General features: G+C 34.1%; 1 protein-coding gene across 2 annotated transcripts in view; it reads left to right on the forward strand.

The window, feature by feature from the left end:
- Positions 1 to 22,138, forward strand: part of GLRA3 (glycine receptor alpha 3) — a 121,848-nt gene that overhangs the window by 15,492 nt on the left and 84,218 nt on the right. For both annotated transcript variants that reach the window (XM_045552476.1, XM_045552477.1), the window contains exon 3: positions 12,269 to 12,336. In XM_045552476.1, the coding sequence (XP_045408432.1) occupies positions 12,269 to 12,336 (68 nt within the window). The remainder of the gene's footprint in view (positions 1 to 12,268; positions 12,337 to 22,138) is intronic.

Consider the following 22,138-nt stretch of genomic DNA (forward strand, 5'->3'; position numbering starts at 1 on the left):
TTAATTTTAGGAATATACATTTTTATTTATTAATATATATCTGTTATTTAATTCTTCTATCAGTTATCTCACCAACTGGAATGGAAGCTTCTTTAAGAAGCAGCAATAAGCGTTCCCATCTTTAAATCTCCCACTCCAGGATTCTCTGTATGTGGAGAATCAACCCATTGTTAAATTTATATTAATTGGGGAGTGGGCTAGATTACTAACTACAAGCCATTGATAATGTTGAAAACTATTCCACCTACCAGATGTTTTACCTGAATTTCTAGGAAAGAATGTAATTGTTAATTTAAGAGTTATACTTTTTATTCTTCTGTTTAATATAGTGATAAGCAACATATTTATACAAGTGCTATGTAACTTATTCAGAACCACAATATATCCTGTCATTTAATTTTAGGGTAAAAGATCAGAAGATTGCTTCTCTGCCCCAACTTATTCAGTATCTTCTTGAATGCTATTTTATTCAATAAAGAAAATAATCAAAGTTAAAGAATACACACTTTTTCCATGGAATTCAATTAAGCAATTTCCATTCTTAAAGGTTAAAAGAAAATGTTGTCTGCAATTTCTATTTTTTTTTCTTGAATTTGTCCTTATGGAAGAAGAAAAGAATTGCTTAGCAATCGTGAAAGAATTAATTATAGAGGGGTTATAAATATCACCATTGGGTAGCAGGAGAAGGAGTAAAACTTGTTGATAATTTATGAGTAGAAAATCATGAATGGTTTCATTTTCAAATGAGTTTAACATTTATATTGTGGATTGCGTTTCTTGATTTAAGCTTTTCAACCATAAATATTTTTAACTTCAAGAAGAAAACACTAAGTTCAGGCTGTGTAAAAATAGTAGACTTGACAGGGGTACAATATATAAATGAACGTGAGAAATCTCAGTATTATAAGGATCTTTTTCAAATTGAGGGGAAAGCAATATCCCTGTCATTTACTTGAGAACAAATTTGGAATTGATCTTGAAATAATATGCAGTTGTCATATAAGTAAACCACCGGAAACATAATCAGTAATTAAGTTTATATTCTATATTCAGTGATTCAAAAGTATTGCTTTCTTTTCACTGAAAATTAAAGAGGAAAATGTATTCCATTTTTAAATGTCTGTGAATATTTAAAAAGCATATAAATAGCCTCAACAGATATTTTAATAAAACCGCAGATACGGTACTAACCACGCAATAGTGGCCCAGTGCCTTTCCTGTTCTCTTGAAAAGTTTTCTTTTTGTTTATTATTTCAATAATTTAACAGACAAAGGAAACTTGAAACTATTTTAAAATGTAACTAATTATTGCTATTTATGTATGAGACTAGGAAAGGACTCCAAGGATGTGGTCTTACTTAAAAGAGGTACTGATTCTTTCTTAAATATTAATAAAAATGCATTCCTGAAACCAAGCTGATAAGCAAGCCAGTTCAAAGGTAATTAGATTTTGGGAGGAGCTAGAATTCATTCTCACCCCTCAATGTCCCTAAAGGAAGAAAACAAAAGGAAGATTTTCTCTCTTTCATGGTTTTTACTGGATATCTCATGCTCTGGATATTAGAAAAAGAAATGTATGCTGCATTTGATTACCCAAAATAATAGTATCAATTATAAAATTAATTTAGTGGATTAGTTTTTAGCTAACACCCTTGCTCTTTCATCTTTGGCCAAGTGTCAAACGTTACTGACTTCAGCAAACACTCATAACTCTACCTCCAAATTAAGCATTTTCAACATTGTTTCATTTTATTGAATAAAACAACACAATAATCTTTTGACCATCATTTCATTACCCAATACGGAAATATAAATAAAATAGTCTTTATATGATATTTCTTCCTTATGGCTAAGAGAAAAATATTTAGGGGTTAGCAAACTAAATCCAATACCTAATGGGAAAGGATTAGACAAAAGAAGGCGAGGGAGATCAGCCCTTCCGTTGTCAGGCGTGACCCGCCTCACCTCACTAACAAAGACGCTCATCAAACGTAGAAATGATGCGAAGAGCCTGTTCTCCTGATAATATTTCAATCAATATTTCTGTGAGGTAGCTCACACAACTAAAAATAAAATCCCCTGCCATATTGGTTAAGTGTCTTTCTCATTTGTATTGAAAGAAATCTTTTAAGGAATTTAGCTAGTAACCAAATGAACTAATTTAGAGTGGGTATTACATATGCTTTCCCTTCCAATTGTCAAAAACAAGGAATTAACAGTATGAGAGTTCAGAGACACGAATATCAATAATATGATACTGCACTAGCCTAATTTTTTTTGAAAAAATAAATGAGCAAAATTAGCTTAATAATTTTTAAATGAAGAAAAGGCATGAAAATTATAATATTGGGAAAATATATTAAATAACTCGAATGATCTGATCCTCACTTCTTCATTAATTAAAGTGTTAATGACAAAGGAAATAAACCTAGAAAGTAATTTACTTAGATAACTAATTAGTTGATAGGAAACCTCTTATAAAATATAAAAGTATATATGTTTGACCTCTCTAGAATTTATAAATTTTGTAAAAGACAAACATAAAATCTCAGTATTGGCATAATTAGACAATTAACAGGAAAATAAACAGAAATATTAAACGTCATTAGCAATCAACAAAGTATAAATTATAACAATGATGTGATAACATTTTCACCTCTCAAATTATCAACATTTAAAAATAATAACTGTTTCAGCCTAAAATATATATAATTACAAAATTTATTTTTGGACTACTAGTTTCAAATTTGTGATTGTTTTTGTAAGTATATTTATATTGAAAGGGAATTTATCTTGCAGGTCATAGTGGAAAATAACTATTAAAAAATAGAAATTGACTTTGTTAAAATGTAGCTTTGATTTTGCTCCTAGTTTATACTGCTAACTTTAAAAAAATCTGGATTTATACATTTTTCCTTTAATGACATTTGTTTGTATTGTTTTGTGTCATTTCCCTTAAAAAAGTACACTTTCAAAAAAATCTCATCTCTGTTTAAGATTAAATACTTTAAATGTTATTAAAATGCACCACAGAAGTATAAATAAATAATTCTCTTAAAGCAGCTTAAATTGGTACAGAGCACAGATAAGACCCTCTCTTCCATCAAACATTATTTTAGCAAATCATTAAATATAAATAATAGCTATTTATAAAATAAATAGTGAAAGAAATTAAAATAATTAGGTACCTAACTCACTATCTTTCATTTTTACTGATCAATCTGTTTTCTTTTCCTCCAGAATAGTATTAATTTATCTTAAATATTTTTGAGAATCAAGTTTCTCCAATGAAAACACTGTGCCTTTAGGATAATTTGACAGAAGTATAAAATTTACTTCAAATCTCTGTTATATATCTTAGTCGTATTAAATATAATATTTTTTAAAAAACTATTATAAAAAAGGCATTTAACAGTGATAAATGGGCTTAGAAATTATCTAAGAGTCTGCTAAAAAGAATTTGCAAATAAAGCTCCATGTATCACTCAACTAGTTGATCATTAAACAGAAATAAATTTTTGCCCAAATCATTTCAAAAAGTTGGTCTTAAGGCGGAGAAATGGTATGTACAGAAACAGTTATTTCTATTTTGAAAAATGAAAATAATAAGTATTAATAGATACCACTATTTCTTTCTTGGAATTTGAAATCCTTTCTCTTTCAAACTCTTCCTGGTTAGGGAGAAGAACAGAAATGGAAGAGCCCCAGTGAGAGAAAACTCCAGGTCCCCAGGCACAAACCACACGCCACAGAGCCCGTCGGGCAGCACAGGCCAGTGTCGTTACAGACTTAGAGGGCCAGACGAATCAGTGTTAGGGGAGGATTCAGTAATCCTTGTGACCAGCAGTTTCTTGAAATATATATATACACAGACATATACATATATACATATATATACACGCACACACATATAAACGAAACACTTAAAAACAAGAGGGTTGTTTTTAAGTTGTATTTCTATCTCTGTCTCCACATACCAACAAAAACGACATATAACACATTTTCATTTTCAGGACAGGAGTAAGATTTATATATTTTCTGAGCTCTAGTTTGTCCAATTTTTATTTAATTAATAGACTTTCTTTAAAAGCAGTTTTTGGTTTACAGAACAATTGATTGGCAAGTGCATATACCCCCACCCATTCCCCACAGTTTGCCCAAATGTTGACATCTTGTATTCTTGTGATACATTTATTACAACTGATGAACCAATATTGGTATGTTATTATTAACTAAAATCCATTATTTACATGAAAATTCATCCTTTGTGTTATACATTTTTTACAGGTTTTGACAAATGTGTAACAACACCTGTCCATGATTACTGTATCATGCAGAATAGTTTCATTGCCCTAAAAATTCCCTGTGCTTGTGCTATGAATATCCCTCTCTCCTTCCTCCTTTCAGCCATCCCCAACCTCTAGCAACCACTGATCTTTTCACTGTCTCTAGACATCTTTTCCACGATGTCATATAATTAGGATGATACAGTATGTGGACTTTTCAAATTGGCTTCTTTCAGTTAGCAATATGCTTTTAAGGTTCTTTCATGTCTTTCATAGCTTGATAGCTCATTTCTTTTTATCATGAATTAACATTCCAGGATAATTTGTTATGCATTTGACATTGAAGAATCTTTATACAATTATTGAGCTACAGAACTCTAGCGCAGAAGTTTGCAGATGTTGTTCCGTTGCCTACTGACATTTAATACCATAAAGAAGTCAAATCTCATTTTGATTCCTGCTCCTTTATATATAGCCTATTTTTCTATCTAACTCTGGACATTTTTCTTTAGAAAGATTATTGCTTAAGCTGGCACTGTTTTGTGTTATTTCTCCAAAACGACTCTTCCTTTATTAAAAAAAAATCTGGTATATTTCTCTATCATCTGCTTCTAACACATTCCCCTCATATCCTTCCCCTCTTTGCCCTTTCCCTCTACATTTGTGGAGAATTCTTTTAGATTTATCCTGTGAATCACTGACTTGCTATAACAGGGTGTCACTTATACACTTATTCAATGCTTATGGAGATCATAATTCTGTAACTGCATTTTGGTCTCTTCGCAATCCTCCTTATCCTAAAGCATTTCCCTTGAAAGTGAAGCTATGGAAGTTGTGTTACCAGTTGCTAGGCAGGTGCTATTTTGCATGTTTATTTGTTTGTTAGTTTTTTTTATGCCAATAGTAAAACTCATGTACCTAAACTTGGTAAAAAATTAAATTGTCTAAAAATATCAGTGACAAAAAGCAGCAGTTCTTTGGCTCAGCACTCCTGATGGTACAGTTCTCTGAGGCAAATACTGAAAAAAAATGCACTCTGCAGCCCGGTCCCTAACAGACCACTGACCAGTACCGGTCTATGGCAGTCCAAGATAACCACAATCCCACCATTATACATACCATGAATTCACACTGATTATCTCCAATATCATAGGCTTATTCTAGTTTCTAAGTTTTCATATGCTAATTCCCTCTTCTGACAGTAAGAAACCTGGCTCCCATTATCCTCAATATAATTACTTATTTGATCAATATGTAACACATCTCCCTCGTCTGCTGCTACTCTGTCCCCTACACAGATACCCTCCTTGCCCTGGCGGGACTCTGAAACCTTCCTCAGGGCTGTCTCCTTGTGCGGAGCCCTGTGCGACTGCAGCCCCACTGCCAGGATAGCCCCCTGGAGACACACTCCTCACCCTTCTCTAGTCCTGACACTCCACACCAGGCTGCCCTATTGTGGGAACATCATTCTCGCTCACTCTGGCTCCAGCATCCTGTGCCATGTGACCTTCTCCACAGAAGTCCTTTTCCCCTGCTCAAGGCTACACTCCCCAGCCATCCCAGCATGGAAGCCTATGTCACGCTGCCTGACTAAATGGCTTTAGGACTGCAAAAGGAACAGAAGGGAAAGAAAAGAGAAAGGGGAAGGATAAACTGGATTCTGTCTTTATGCCATAATTTACAAACATTTTTAAGGCATCTAACAAATAATTTTAAATCTGGATTTTAATCATCAAATATGCTTTGTGTCAATTAAAAAACAAAATAACATCTGCCTTGTCAATATATGTATGTGTATTTATCTAAAGTAAAAACAAATCTCTTGATTTATTGAATTATTTTGAAATTTAATCTTTCAATCGCATTCTATGTCTTTAAAAAGGTTAAGCCTTTAATACATTACATTAAAAATTCCTTAGAATCATTCTTATGAAAATTTGGGTTGTTTGTTTATTTGCCAGTTCTAGACCTGCCTGGTGAATGATTGTTCCCTAATATGAGTAACAATTATATCATCACCAATGATATTGGCAATAACAATATCATTGCTCTGCATTGTACTTTGTTATTCTGCCTTCACTTCATCCCTAAACTTAAAAGCTACCTTCTATTTCTTTAAGGAATATTTAAAAGAAAACCTGCTGCTAAAAACATCTGCAACTACTGTCATTTGCTTTTCAGGCCAATGATGCCTAATGTAATCAACAATTTAAAAGCACAATTTGCCATATGGATGCTACAGAAGTTATTTGCTCTGTTGCTAAACATAGTAGTGTACTGGATGGATATAACAGCTTTTGCACTGGCACACAGAAGTAGCAGATTGGCCAAGAACTGCTAAACAGGTGTTCTCTGTAATGGCAATAGAAGATTTATAAAAGATTTACAATCTTTTCTGAGCTTTATTCTCTACAAAATTTTTGAACGTACACAGCAATAGCTAGGATAGAAAGACTACCCCAGGATTGCCACCCTAATCTGACATAGACCAGAAGCCTAAAGTGTAGAACACAGTACCTTTAAAACATTACAGTGCTGTATTCATTTCATTCTTGGTAATCTATCTCCAAGGACTGTCACTGTCCTTGGTCAGGTCCATTCTGTGCATGCACGCACGCGCACACACCCACACTCCAGACTATTGCAATAAATTCCTGTTTTCTCTGTCCCTAAACTTTTGCCTGAATGCAACCATTCATAGTATCATGTGGGTTCCCACACTCCCATGATCAAGAATCTGCAATGCCTCCAAAGTTTTCATAAAGTAAATTCAAAATACCTTGGCTTCACATTGAAGACTTCCATGACTGAAACAATGACTTTTATTTCCACATTGCTTTATAATTTACTATTTTTAAATTTTTTAAAAAATTATTCTTATTTACACGTGCTATCTATATATCTGTCTTTCAAGTGAGTGTCTGCTATGTTTTTGAAATTTGGAATTAGGATGTGGTGCCTGAATCCATTCACCCTTCTCTCTGCTGAAGAAGAGAATATATACACAAATACATGGTCAAATGAGAACCAAATAGCACCTTGTTCTAATATCCAGGCAGGGAACATATGTGGCAACCAGATGAAGAATAAAGTTTAGACCTGAGACCACTGTGGGCTACTTTACTCTCAGATGAAAGTTAGATTTTGAAACCAGGCTGACTTTTCAGTTTTAAGAAGAGCTTTCTGCATTTCATTGGAGGCATGTTGTAGAGGCAGGGGCTGAAGTCTATTTCAAATAAAATGAGGCATTATGTGAGATCCTAACTATTATTAAAAGCCTAAATTAGTCACTTGTTCTTTGACTACTGTTTTTCTATGGAAGTATTATTTTCCTTATTTCATCCATTGGCCATACTATTCAAGCCTTTGGTCAACAAATGATGCCAGCATCATATTTTAGAAAGAAAACAAAAATATCAGAGGTTTCCTCCTTCTAAGACCATACCTAACACTACTCCTTTCAGAACTTTCCTGGAATATTAGGATGTGCTATTAATATATAGCAAATGCTCCCAAGGAACACTGAAATGTACCAGAACATACATTACTAATTTCAGAACCCTGAAATCTGTGCTGAATTTTTGCCTCCATTTTATTTTTCACCACTATTATCCGTAATTCTATGAATAATAATCAAATTTGAAAGATGAGACCAAAAATATAATAGAGAATACCTCACCTTTTGTTCAATTCCAATGGAGAATTAAAGACAAAACAATAAATGCCTTTCCCTTTCCTAAATTAAAGTTTTAAAAATCATCTCCACACTGTTTTATTTATTCTAGTTTCAGCCAAAGAGATCACAGTCATATGGAGCTAGCAGTCCTCTAGTAGCAGCTTCCGCCAACGTGAATGTACCTCCATCTGTATTTTATTTGAAGGTGAATCAACCCAATATTAATGCTCTTGTGTTTTCCCTTTTCCAAATAGTGTGAGTCAATAGAGCACAACAGAATTTATCTCGAGCCAAATAATGTTCCCCAGATTCATATTTGCTATTCCCAGCAAAAGAAAATAGGGTTTAAGTGTTGTCTGGGGAAAAAAGAGAACAACCTAGAAAATATGAAAGATGGATTTTAGCTTTTCAAGGATGCCAGTCAGCTTGTGTACATTTTTCAGTGTTCACTTTAGGCTTAGATTAAGGAAGAAACTATCTTCTGACAGCTAATTGTAACTTCACACATCATTTACAATGGGATTTAAAAAATTATGAAGTGGTGCTTTCTCCTTTTTCATGTAGTGACATGTAAGATACTCCTCTTACAAATTTTAGAAATTTGTAAATATTTAGAAATAACCATAAAGATATAAAATGTTTATTAGTAACTAAATATGGCATCTCCAGGGATTCAGAACTTTTCTGAGGTTTACTTATTTTGTCCATCCTTCATATTTAAAAAAATTAACTTCTGTATATGTTTGAATTTTATGTTCTAGGTATCTTTATGCTTAATAAACTTTAAACTCTTTCTCAGTACATACCATCTACATTGTGTTATTATCAGTGTTCACCAAATTTATAATGGGCAACTCTCTTATCAAAATCAGTAGCCTTGAATTTTCAATGTTCCCAAGCCCTGACTCCTCTCTCTATATGTCTCTCCCTCTAAGAAAATTTCAGATCATGGTTAGCCCTGTAGCATAACAGCCACAGATGCTTCCTAGTCTGGAATTCCCTAGGCCAGTAGTTTCTAAACATTCCCACACATTCCAATCACCCAGAGTATTTTTAAAAATACCTTGGTTACATATCAACTAAATTAGAAGGTGAGAATCAGGCATCTATATATTTTAAAGATTCCCAGATTACTTCAATATGTAGCACAGAATTCAGAGGCCCATGAATACTAGGCTTTATTTTTAAATAATTTTATTAGTTTTTCTCTACCTTAATTTCAGCGAGATAAACAGCCATCTAGAGAATGAGCAGAAAAGCAAATAAAGATGAAAATCATGAACATGATTACTGAATCAAGTAAATATAAATAGAAACCTCAAATGATATTTCAAACCATTCTAACTAATGAAGTAGTTTTTAAAAAAATAAAAACTTGTGGGAAAAATGAAACATCCTATTTGTTTCAGAAAGAAAAATAGGCCATTTACAAAAGATCAAATATCATAATGGTTTTGGACTTTTTGAAGATAATACTGTAAAACAGAAGATAATAGAGAAATTCCAAAATTCAGAAGAAAAAACAATTTCCAGCATAAAATTTTCTGCCAAATCTAGCTATACATTATGTGCGAAGGCATACAAAAAGACATTTTTGGACAAAGAAACTCTCAAAATTTCACAGCTTTATACACCATTTGTCAAAAATTACTGAAGGATATGTTCCATTTTAAAGAAGAAATAAACCAAGAAAGGAGGTCTGGTACCGTGACAGAGGATTCCGTGGAAGAAAGCAATGGAAGTAATTCCTAATATTATGATTGGGAGTTCATAGATGCTGCTTTGCTCCAGAGTAAAAAATTCTAGATTGTAATTTGAAAGGAAGATGAAGTTAATAGAGTATCTGATGGGTCTGAACATATTGAAACATAATTTAGACATCAGAATTTGTGGATAAGTTAATGGTATGTATGGAGAAAGCTATATGAAATATATAAAGCAATTATCAATCTCAGGAAAATGTTCTACAGGAAAGGAAAAGTAATCACGCTTTTCATACTTTTTCATATAGCTTAGCTGGGGGTCATGTTTACCTTGTCATAATAATGTAAAAAGTAAATACTGATCTAACAAAAAAATGGCAATTTAACCATACTTGGGTAATGGGAGGACAGAACAAAGTTTATGTGAGTAGGGACAGGAGTGATGTAGGAAGGAAGGCTAATTTCTTCTCTTCTTTGTGGGCATCAGAATAGATGACTCTAATGGAAACATAAAAGCAGCAAAATAAACGTATTATGTAGAGAAATTGAGGTAAATACCCAAAGAATCAATTAAATGAGTTGAAATAATTATTTCTAAAGGGAGGGGAATGGAGGAATACAACCAGGTGCTGCTATAATTTTTTGTGGCAAACCTTGTAATATCAATTTACTACTAAATTATGTTCAGTTAAAAAAACAAACAAAATAAATTAGGCTTAGATAGCAGTTTTTGTGTGTGGTTTTATCTACCTTAGATAGAGTATAACTCAGATAGAGCTATTTTAACCCTACCACATAATATTTTTGATGTTTTTATTTATATAGCTATCAGCCTAATAACAAAGTTTGTGACAGATAATGAAAGGCTTTGAATGTCACGTAAGAAGTTAGCAAAAAGAATGATTCTTAGAATCAGACCAATGGTTCACATTCTAACTGTGCTACTCACTGGCATCATATGTATCCCCCCGGGGCTTCAATTCCCTGGTAGGTAAAGAATGGAGTATTACCCACTCTCAGCGCCCAGCACAGTACTTCACAGCACAACTGCTCAACAATTTACTGATTCTTGCTCCTACTGCTCTGCTTGCTAATAATCTCTTTGTATCTTCTTCAATTTCCTGTACCAAAGTTTTAGATATTTAGTAAAGGAATGAATAAATAGACCTTATAAAAAATTCCTTGGATTTATGATGAATACTAAATCAGGCATTAACAGAAAATTTTCAGAATGGAGGAGTGAGGATCTCTGTAAGTTCACTCCTCCAAAAAAGCAACAAAAACACTAGCAAATTGTCAAAATTAACTTTCAGAACTCTAAAAATTGAACAAAGTCTTGCAACTATCTGAGGAGTGTTTATTCAAGAAAAACTGATGGATTTCTGTAAGAACAGGAGACATTGTAATTTTGCTCCACTTCCCAGCTCCACAGCAGCCTTGGAATCCACAGTCTCTAAGCAACAGAAGCTGCAAACCCCTAGAAGGCAGAGCAGGTTTGGGGGTGCTCAGAAAGTCCATCTTCAGAGCTGTGTCTCTGTGTGACTTGTCTGGCAGCTCCCTGGATAAACCTCACTCGAAGCGCTTTTCATCATTTGACTTAACTGAGAACTCACTTGGGAAACATCCCAATCCTTAGGGCATTTGTTGAAAACAATCAGAAAATTGTCTAATATTGTAGCTGCTTACAGCTGTAATACTGGTTGGGGCAAATAAGAGCCTGAACAAAATTTTTAAAAGATCTGGGGAAATTAGATGTCCTTAGGAAGCTTTGAAAAGCTTTGAGATATTATTGTTATCTAGAGGTTCCAGGAGTGTACAGGGCTGTGCACATGGCCAGAAAAGTCCCATGAGCCCCAGTAGCTCTCCTCTGGCCGACCCCAGGCCCTGAGTAGGTAGGAAGTGAAGGATAAGTTGTAAATTGTCTGAGCACTGAAGGCATGTCCCCAAACAAGCATGAAGCCCCTTGACAAAGGCTGGAAGATTTATTGGTTCAAGGTAGTAAGGAAATCTCTGACATTAGTTGACCACGAAGCTCACTAAGCAGAGGTTTCAGTGGCTGTGCACTACAGGGAAATACGGACTTCACAGTATTAGTCCAGGTAAGTTACTAAATAACAAAGAACAATAATAAGAAAAACCAGGGACACAAACTGTGGGTTGGAGGTGGGAGGGTCTGGTTTCCAGAGTTGCTACATTATATTATCTTTAAAAAGTATCTAATTTTCAACAAATACTTATGAGACGTGCAAAAAAATAGAAACATATATAGCCCATGCATGGGGAAAAAGATCAAGAGAAACTGTCTTTGAAGGAGCTCAGATGTTGGACTTACTGATTTGGCATTTACAGAGCCATTGGAGATATCTAGATTAAGGAAACTGAGACCAAGAGAGGTTAAAAATCAGTGTTCATCGGAGACCATGAATCTTGTGATTCTCAATTCAGATTTTTTCCATGGAATTACTGTCTTCAAGTTTGAGCATCTGTATGTACACATATATTTAAAAAATTCTTATTTTCACTAATAATGAGAAGTAAGGAATTATGTGAAAATATTTTAGATAAGTCTCTAAACAGCCCTTATGTTTTAATCTCTTTTCCAGGCCCTCCAGTTAATGTCACATGCAACATATTCATCAACAGCTTTGGCTCTATCGCAGAGACTACCATGGTAGGCACGTTTACTTTGTAACAAGTTTCACATGGGAGTAACGTATAATCACATTAATGACAACTTTTCTGCTAATGTTATCTAATTTAAAACCCAAATTAATATAACAAGATTTTAAAAGATAAAATTAGTGGTATAATTACATTATAATCAACTACAAGTAATGGTGTCTCATTTAGAGATGGTATATTAGAGAATAAATGTAAGTGAAAATAAGATCGATCTTTCCCAATTCAACAATCTAATATTAAGCCTCAAATTAAAATGGAAATTTTTATGATATAAATCATTTATTTATTTACAATGCTCTTTAGTTGCCAGACATAAGCATGGCAGTAAATTCTTATATGTTTAATTATTCTGTACACTTACAAATTTATTTATAATATTATTTTAAATATTCTGCCTGATTACTTTTTCAAATGAATATAGTACTTGCCTAAACATCAAAGATTTTATAAATTATAGTATATGTTTTTATTTAACATTACTATGTAATTGTGAATATGTTACATAATCAAGTCATTAAAGCCAGAAAAACATGTAAATGGTCATTACAGACCAAATTTATTGTTTTGAATTTTATAACTTTCTTTAAAGATCACGTTATCTCATCTTTGCCCTGTAGCTTCTTTTGTGCACTTAGCTAAGATAAAATGCACAAATAGACACATGAATATCTGTAACATTATTTAGCAGCCAATTACTTTTTCTTGAAACTATGTATGATGGTTCTTAAATTACATAGAATTATACTCTATTCCTATAATTAGCAAGTATAATTTGCATTACTTTTCAAAGTTACTATTAACTAAAATATGATACAAATACTTAAAGATTTATTAGTTCCAAAAACCATTATTAAATAGAGAATTATGCTCCTTTTATATATTTCAGAATCACTTGCTGGTGAATTTTCTTAAAATACTGTAATATTCAAATTATTACATGTGTGGAGGTGTGCATGGATGTAGTGTGTGTGTGTAGGGATCCATCTCAACAAGAAGAGACTGTCTTCAGGCACCATTTTTTTAAAAATGCTATTTTGTAATATGTGCAATATTTAGTCATTTAGCAGCTTCTCTGTGGTTCTATTCAAATTTAATATAACTACAAGAAAAGCAGTAATGGAGAAGAACTGAACTTGCATTTTTGGGCATTATATAGAAGTATCTTAAATACAGTACTTTACTATAAGTTAACATGAATGTATGTGTATGAGCGTAAAGACAGAGAAAATGCATATAATTTGTTTGTATAAGCACACTGTGCTTCTGCTGCAATTCCGCCTCTAAAGTGGCTATAATCCTGTTTTAGGCTTTGACATATTCTAGATTCTGGTTGAATATCCGGTCCTGATTTATATCCTGCATTTGTACACACTGAGTACAAATCATCCAAAGATGAAAGAACTGCTGTTGGCTTTGTTCTGCTTCCCAAATTGTATTTCTAGCCCTGGCAACTTTCTCATTTTAATTGTTTCTATACATGCTGTATAATTATAAAAACCTATAAATATGTTTCTTTATATTTTTTTTGCAAGATTGCTTCCACAAAATATATTCAACAGCAATAGTTGGACAGGTTTACTGGCTCACCATCTTTATGGGGAGGGGGCAGGGGACTTGGAATAAAGAGAGCACATAGCCAGATTGCCTTCTCATTAAAACTTAAAAATTGTCAGTTTTTTGAAGGTGTTTGCTCTTTCTGACATAATTCATCAGTCGACTACTAATATGGTTATAACACAATCTATAAGATGACTATGCAAGCTAAATTTCTTACCTTAAATTATTTTAGACAGACTTGTTTTGACAGAATAATATTCTATAAAAATCATGCAGAATATTGCAAACTTACTGTCATGATAACTCTTATTCAGTTTTATTTCCCTCCTCCAGCATAGCAATCCTTTCCTTGCCTACCTGTGCATCCCGTCATCACAGATTACACTTGAAATCATTATTAGCATGTATCACTCTCCTCCTCACAGTCACAAACAGCGGCAATGAACATCATTCAAACACTCAGAGGTCAAGTACGACAAAATTAACTATGTCCACCTTGGTAGCTTTCTTTTTATTCTTCTAAACTCTTAAATGTGTGACAATATTATTTCCATTCAAATGATCAGATTCAATATTTGTAAAATTTTAATGGTATTAATATCAACTAGAATAGGTGCCATGTGGTGTCCGTCTACATAGGCATAGAGAAAATTAGAACTTTTTAGCATATTTCTATCGTAACAATCACACAATATTTTGCTCCCACTTGGTTCAGTTGATATATTTTATTCATAGTGTCCACCATGATGACCCTGCAACTAAGCTTTATCCCGTTGTTTTATTGCTATATTTGTTTAAATTCATTTTTATGTTAATATATGTGTTGATATATTTTTAAACTTATTCACATTTCTTACACTGGATATAGTTTACTTTTATTCTTATAATACAAATATCCTATTTCAACTAAGTCAATTAAAATTGAGAAGATGGACTCTCCAGTTATCTATAGTCATTAATGAATATCTTTGTGTCTGAGAACTCATGTTTGAAATAATTCTACTAATTTATATACCTCTGCTTAACAAAGATCTTAACCAAGTCTTCAATGTCTGCTGATCAAATATATGGAGCTCCCCCTGCTGGTCCAGCCTCTAACCCATAGTATCGCTCCCCATTTTGAAATGCAGCTCTAGCTCCATTTGAGGTTATTATGTACTTGAGAAAATTTCTCTAGATAGATATTCTACTTTTTAGTCTACTTTTTGTAAATTAAGTTAATTCAAATTTAACATATTTTGCATCTTCTTGCACCAATTTTTTAAAATACTTGCATGCATTTTTTCAATAGTATAAACTCAAATTTCTTTTTTTTTTTTTTTTCTGAGACAGAGTCTCACTCTGTTGCCTGGGCTAGAGTGCCGTGGCGTCAGCCCAGCTTGCAGCAACCTCAGACTCCTGGGCTCAAGCAATCCTTCTGCCTCAGCCTCCTGAGTAGCTCGGACTACAAGCATGTGCCACCATGCCCGGCTAATTTTTTATATATATATTCTTAGTTGTCCATATAATTTCTTTCTTTTTTTAGTAGAGATGGGGTGTCACTCTTGCTTAGGCTGGTCTCGAACTCCTGAGCTCAAACGATCTGCCCGCCTTGGCCTCCCAGAGTGCTAGGATTACAGGCTTGAGCCACCACGCCCGGCCTCAAATTTCTTTCTAGCTGTTAAACTCATCCTTGCCTGATGTTTGTTAACAGAAGTAATTTAATTTAGTGCCAACCATTCTTTCTTGAGTACAGTTTTATTGTCCTTAACAGATAGCCATCAAAATATTTTCTATAAATATTATGGGAATTTTAACTTCCCTATTTCCCTCGTATTTGAGTCATATGTTATTATATACAATGAAATTTTCTAAGGACTTGTTCAGCTCCTATAGTTCCAAGTTTACATTCTTCTTAAATAGACAATGATCTTACAATTAGTGGGAACCACCATTCTTAAAAAAAAATTAAAAATAAAATTATAATAGTTTATCATCATGACAGCTATTCTCTTTCCCACTGGCCTTGGTAAGAGAGGCACATCTGTCCTGCCTTTGAAACTTGTGACAAAAGGAGCTCATGATTGTTTCTATGGAGGGAAGCTTAAGATCGTCACATTAAGTGACTCTTAAGTGAAGCAAGCTCCTGCAAACCTGTAATGATTTGTGGATAAGGCTTATATGCCAAGATGAAAGCAGTTGTTAAGTTGGGCTTTTTATTCTCAAGCAAAATACTTTATTTCAAAATATATACCAGAATTGGAATCTGGGGCATATACACAGACCAGGTTGGTCTTTGGTGTATCCAAAGAACAAAAGAAGAGATTGGGGTTTTATTGGGAAAGAGAAATGTTATATAAAATATTCTGAAAGAAATTTCATTGACACTAGCAAAGTTTTTCCAGAGCTGGCGAGCTCTTGACAGGTGAGTGACGGTGGCAGGTAAAACTAGTGTTAGAGTCACAGCAGGTCCTTGCAGCAGCTAGTAGGTAAAACTGGTTTTAGGGTTAGAGCAGGCCATTTCAGTGGCTACTAGGTGACACTGCTGCTAAGATTAAAGCAGGTCATTGCAGCAGTGGGGCTTGTGAGACAGTTCCTGGAGCAGACCCTTGGTGCCCTAAGTGCTTTTACCCATTTTGTTGGGTATGACAGGAATAACTCCAATTTGCATAATCAATTTTCACAATTCATGCAATGGAATACTGCATAGCAACAACATGGATATTTCTCATAAATATAATTATAAACTAAAGAAAATGGACAAAAGAGAATACACAACATTTACACCCATTGATACGAAGTTCAAGTACAGGCAAAATCAACTGTTTTGATAAAAGATTTCTGACTTCTAGAAGAGTACCTTTGTCAGGGGGAGGGTTGGTAATTGGCTGTGAGGAGATACCATGGAGCCTTCTGGCTACTGAAAATGTTCTATATTTTGATTTGTGTGGTAGTTACAACCAGGTATGTAAATAAGTCAAAAATCATTGAATGTACACTTAAGATTGGTGTATGTCATGAATGGATGTTATATAATATCTTGATTAAAAAGATTTTTTAAGTAAACAAAAACCTTCAAAAAATTTAAAATTTAACATACCAGGAGTGTCATACAAAACGAATCTATTAAGCAATCAGAGATGAGAACATTAGAAGTTAAACAAAAAGAGCTTAAAATAAAAACTTTGTTTTATTTTTCATCAGAAACAATCTGCAAGGGTATGAGTGTTTAGAACATTAATGTGTGATTTCTCTAACTCTATCCCTTCCAAGCCTTAAAACTTCTAGTTAAAATGACCAAAAATAAGTAATCTTGAAGAAAAAAATTGTGTGTGATTTGCAACTTCCACAATGTACATAAAAGGGAATTCTGTTTGATCTGGTCTGAGGATGGGGGCTGGCTACAGGTAACCCAGGAGCTCTCGGCTGACTGTCAAACTTTAAGAAAAGCTCAGAAATAGAAACAGAAAAAAATAAAAATGAAATTCTTTGGCAGTAGGAGCAGCCAAAATAACACCAAAAAAGGTGGCAAACCCCTCAAGATTCCAGCAAAAAATAGTTACAATAGAATACAGTTCTACTTTCTTGAAAGGAAAGAAGGAAAAGAGTCACTAGTCTCATGGTACTGGCCAGGCAATTTAGTCAAAGGAGGGTCTTTCTTCATCTAGACAATGGCATAAGTTACCCCTAGGACATGCATTACTAGTACAAAATTTTCATGATCCTTCTGCCTTTGGGATTACCTTCACAGTTCAACCACAGACCATGCTGTGAAATAGAACTATGATAGAAACAAGTTAGAAATTCCCATCATAAGTGTGCCTTGTAGGATTAGCTAAAGCCATGATGACATTAAAAGTCCATTGTTTATTTCTAAAATGTATAATTTTAAAAACATGAAACATAATCACAAAATAAATTTTAAGAAATACTCCTAATGCCCCCACATTAACAACCGCCTATATTTATATTGTCTTCTAATTATTTTCCCTCTACATATTATTTTTACATAGTTTATGCATTTATTCATTCAATAAATGTTTTTTGAGAGCTTATCATGAGCCAAGAATTTTATGCACCAAGAATGAATAATCATTTTATTCTGACCAATCTTTTTCTTTTTTTTTTTTTTTTTTTTTTTTTGAGACAGAGTGTCACTTTGTTGCCCGGGCTAGAGTGAGTGCCGTGGCATCAGCCTAGCTCACAGCAACCTCAGACTCCTGGGCTTAAGCGATCCTACTGCCTCAGCCTCCCGAGTAGCTGGGACTACAGGCATGAGCCACCATGCCCGGCTAATTTTTTTGTATATATATTTTTAGTTGGCCAGATAATTTCTTTCTATTTTTAGTAGAGACGGGGTCTCACTCTTGCTCAGGCTGGTCTCGAACTCCTGACCTCGAGCGATCCACCCGCCTCGGCCTCCCAGAGCTAGGATTACAGGCGTGAGCCACCGCGCCCGGCCTCTTTTTCTTTACTTATTAGTAAACCATAAACTTTTTCTATTATAGAGTTGAAATTATGGGCCTCATTTTTCTAACTTTTTTATTGCTATTTAATACACATACATAAAAGTGCGCAAATTATAGGAATCCAGTACAGTGAATTACCCAGTACAAAATGAATATCCATGTAACCACACTCAGGTCAAAAAAGTCACATCCTGGAAGTCTACCTATATGTCCTCCCATTTCCTCTTCCTTATGCTCCCCCAATAGATTGGGTGCGTGTCTACAGCAGTGCAATATTCCAAAATGAACATATTGGCTTAACTGCCTATCTTCAGAAAACAGATGACTCTCCATCTTGTTACACATATGTTAAAAAGTTAGAGGATTGCTCTGTTATGTGATTTAAATCAATATTTACTCATGGAACCATTCCTTTTCACCAGTGCCCATAGAATAAATTATTTTATAAAATAAAACAAAATAAAAACCAAAAAAGGTGAGACATTTTGGTTTAATAGTTTTTCAGGTACCTGTATGTATTGTAAATGCTGGCTAATATTGCCCAAATGAACTTGGCTTTTTTGTCCAAATATTCCAATGTAATTTTACAATCGTTTCTCAAAAAACATTTGCTTTTTCATGGTGTGTTGAGAGAAAGATAATTTTAAGAAGAATGCTAAAATTTTCTATGGAGAGTGCTCTATGATAAGAAATTAGAGCTTGTATCTACATAGTGCTTATGGTGATTCAAGAATAATTTTTAAAACTCAAAAATATGAAGGTGCAATTATTTCAGGAGTTGACTAGGTTTCACAGTAATTTTTGGTGACAATTGAAAGGAAATGTTTCTAATTTGAAGGAAAGTCCATTTTTTCTGTCCTTTTGTAACCTTTCCCAGAAATGAGTCATTGATCCTTTGTATCTATTGCCAAGGAGTTAAAATCTTGTAAAGGTACATTCATTCACTATTTATGAGTTCCATAATAGTGACTATTCCTGCATCATTCATATTTATAGTTAATATAGGACAGGATTAGATTGATGCTGTTTGACTTCTTTTTAGAATAGCCTGAAAGTATCCTGCTATCCTTTGTCATCCGCACTCTCTAATTTCTTTACTTTGAGTAATAGGTAAAGCCAAACCAAATAGAAAAATGGCATTGATCTGAAAGATCTTTAATTTCATGCATGAGTAACCAGTGATTGGCAGCATGAATGTGCTCTGAACTCTCATTTATAAGCATCAATCAGAAATAGGTTTATTTATGGGAATGATTGCAGAACGACAGGTATGCATGAATGTTACACACCCCAGTGACCCCATCAGGAATATGAATAAATTCTCTGCTTGATGAATTCATCCAGCAGATCATTGTTATAATCGCTGTGCTCAAAAAGGGACTGTCTGCTGATCCTTTTCACAAAGGTAAAATTTCTTGTAAAGAATATCATAAAGAGTACAATTGTTCAGTTGTGCTACAATGTTGCTAAAACAAACACCATGTTAAAAGGCATATTTCCAATTCTATTAAGGAAAAGTGCCAAACTAATGCTAATGACAACAGAAAGAAAAATGTGTACACTGAGGGAGTTGTCAGGCACACAACTCTATAAATTGTCTTCTGTATTGGACCTTATATATTTGTAGAGTTTCCTTTTGATAAGCAGATTAAAAAGTTAATTGCATTTTTTTAGGTATCTGCAATATTTGGACTGGAAAAAATACGGAAGATTATAGAATTGAATGTAATGGCAAAGATATGCGTCATTTAATTTAACTTTCCTCTCAGCCTGCTTTTAAAGTTAATTTGTAATGGAAAGTGACAATTACCTGCCCCAGGATCTCTCTAGAAGTCATTGTTTAGCATTCACTGCTGTCAGATCAATGAAACTTTTTCTGGGTCACTTGACATAACATAGAAATGATCAGATTCTCATGAATGATAGTTCATAGCAACAATGTTCATCTTCATGGTATTTATCATTATGCACCTTTTTCTAAGAGAATTTGATTTTATGAAAGAATACACTCCAAAATGTCATTTCAACCTCTAAAGATAAAATGGGCAGCAAGATTGGGAATTGTGTTCTCTAAAATGATTGGCATTAGTCATAATCTATTACTTAGTCATGGATTTAGCACGTCAATTAATGTTAAGTACTTGGCAATCAATTTAAATTGCAAATATCTCTTCAGCAGTTAGGCTGAATCTCTGACAGATGAATGGGTTAAAGTTAACACTGACACTCTAGACCAGTTAGAGGACACATTTCTGGTGCTGTGATGAGACTTCAGCCTATCTACCAAACAGCAAGCCAACCAACCGCTTCAGAAGGGCTCAAACAGGTGACTCTGACAAGGACCTGGGGTTGTGCCACAAGGGCCCTGTCACATAGAACAGAGGCAGGCAAAAGGGTTAAGCAGTCCTTATTACTTAGGAAGCCAATTAGAATATAGAAAATTCCTATTACACAATCACACACACACACACACACACACACACACACATAAAAGGAATTTAATACTTGGAAATTTGGTTTTAAAACAAAGGGAAAATCATTTTTCTCTCAATCTCATCAAGGAGGATTGACAACTTTTTTTCCTATGGAGAACATGAAGAAACAGATTTATTAGCATAAATGTAGTACTATAATCTGCACCATCTTTTTAACATTCTCCTTAGTAGCTTCTTGGAATATTGCCTGCACTTCAAAGACCAATTAAGGCATAAGACAAATAATCCTGCCACAGAGTTATATTAAGAGGTTTAATTAACAAAATGGGGTTTATAACATATATCAACATCAAGTAGATAAACTGCAAATATTCACAGATAAGTCCTGGGCAATCTTCATCTGCGAGACCCATTCACTTTATCTACAGATGTTAATGAAGTATTATTTTTCCTCCTAAGGTAGGGAAGATCTGGGAGTGCTTACTTCTTCATTAAGTCTTTCAGCTGTTCTGGGACTCTTCTCCCCAGACTTTTGGAATAGCGAAGAATTCCTCTTTACCTTTCCCTATGCGAATTCTCATCTCTATCTCCCCCTGCACCCCCACTCCCAGCCCCACCCCAGCTGGAGTTGCCTCCACCACTTAGTCGGGTTGGGTGTTAGGTGTGATATTGTTTTATTTCCAGTCTTCCAGGAAGCCTGTGCCTGGCATATGACTCTCCCCCAGAGGTAGTAAGAGAATGAGATCCTTCTCTGAGCTGATGAGATGAAATTTAACCCATTTCTGTGACAGAAGTCATTTTGTTTGCTTTATGTTAGAGTCGTTTCTTATATGCATTGTTCCTCTTATAGTTTCTGCTTGCTCCTTCTTCCAACAATCATTTACTGTGCTAATATGCTAATATCGTATGCTTGATATACACATCCCAAGAAGCAGTACTAAAAAGGCTAAAAAGTATGATTCTAACTTTTTATCATATTGTAACTAGCTGTAAAGATAATTGCTCTTCCTCATCCATGCACTATAATATTAAGATGATTAATCAAAATTTGACAGCAGACATAAAAAGAAATGCATATGCTCTGCATGCCTTTTTCTCTTCCGTTTCCCCTAAAGCAGTGTTTCTCAAACATTTCTTTTTCATTATGCCTTCCTAAGGAGGCTTTTTAGATATCTTTTTCCCTAATTGCCCTCCTCTTGAAATTTTAATACATCATATAGACTGTATATTTATTTATATACTCTGTGTATGTCCCTGAATTATGCATAAAAGAGTAAGAAATTTTTTGCCCACCAAGAACCAGTTTTTGCTCCCTTGGGAACAATATTGTCCCCCTTGAGAATGTGTGCTC

The sequence above is a fragment of the Lemur catta genome, chromosome 5 (genome assembly GCF_020740605.2).
Source record: "Lemur catta isolate mLemCat1 chromosome 5, mLemCat1.pri, whole genome shotgun sequence".
NCBI lineage: Eukaryota > Metazoa > Chordata > Mammalia > Primates > Lemuridae > Lemur > Lemur catta.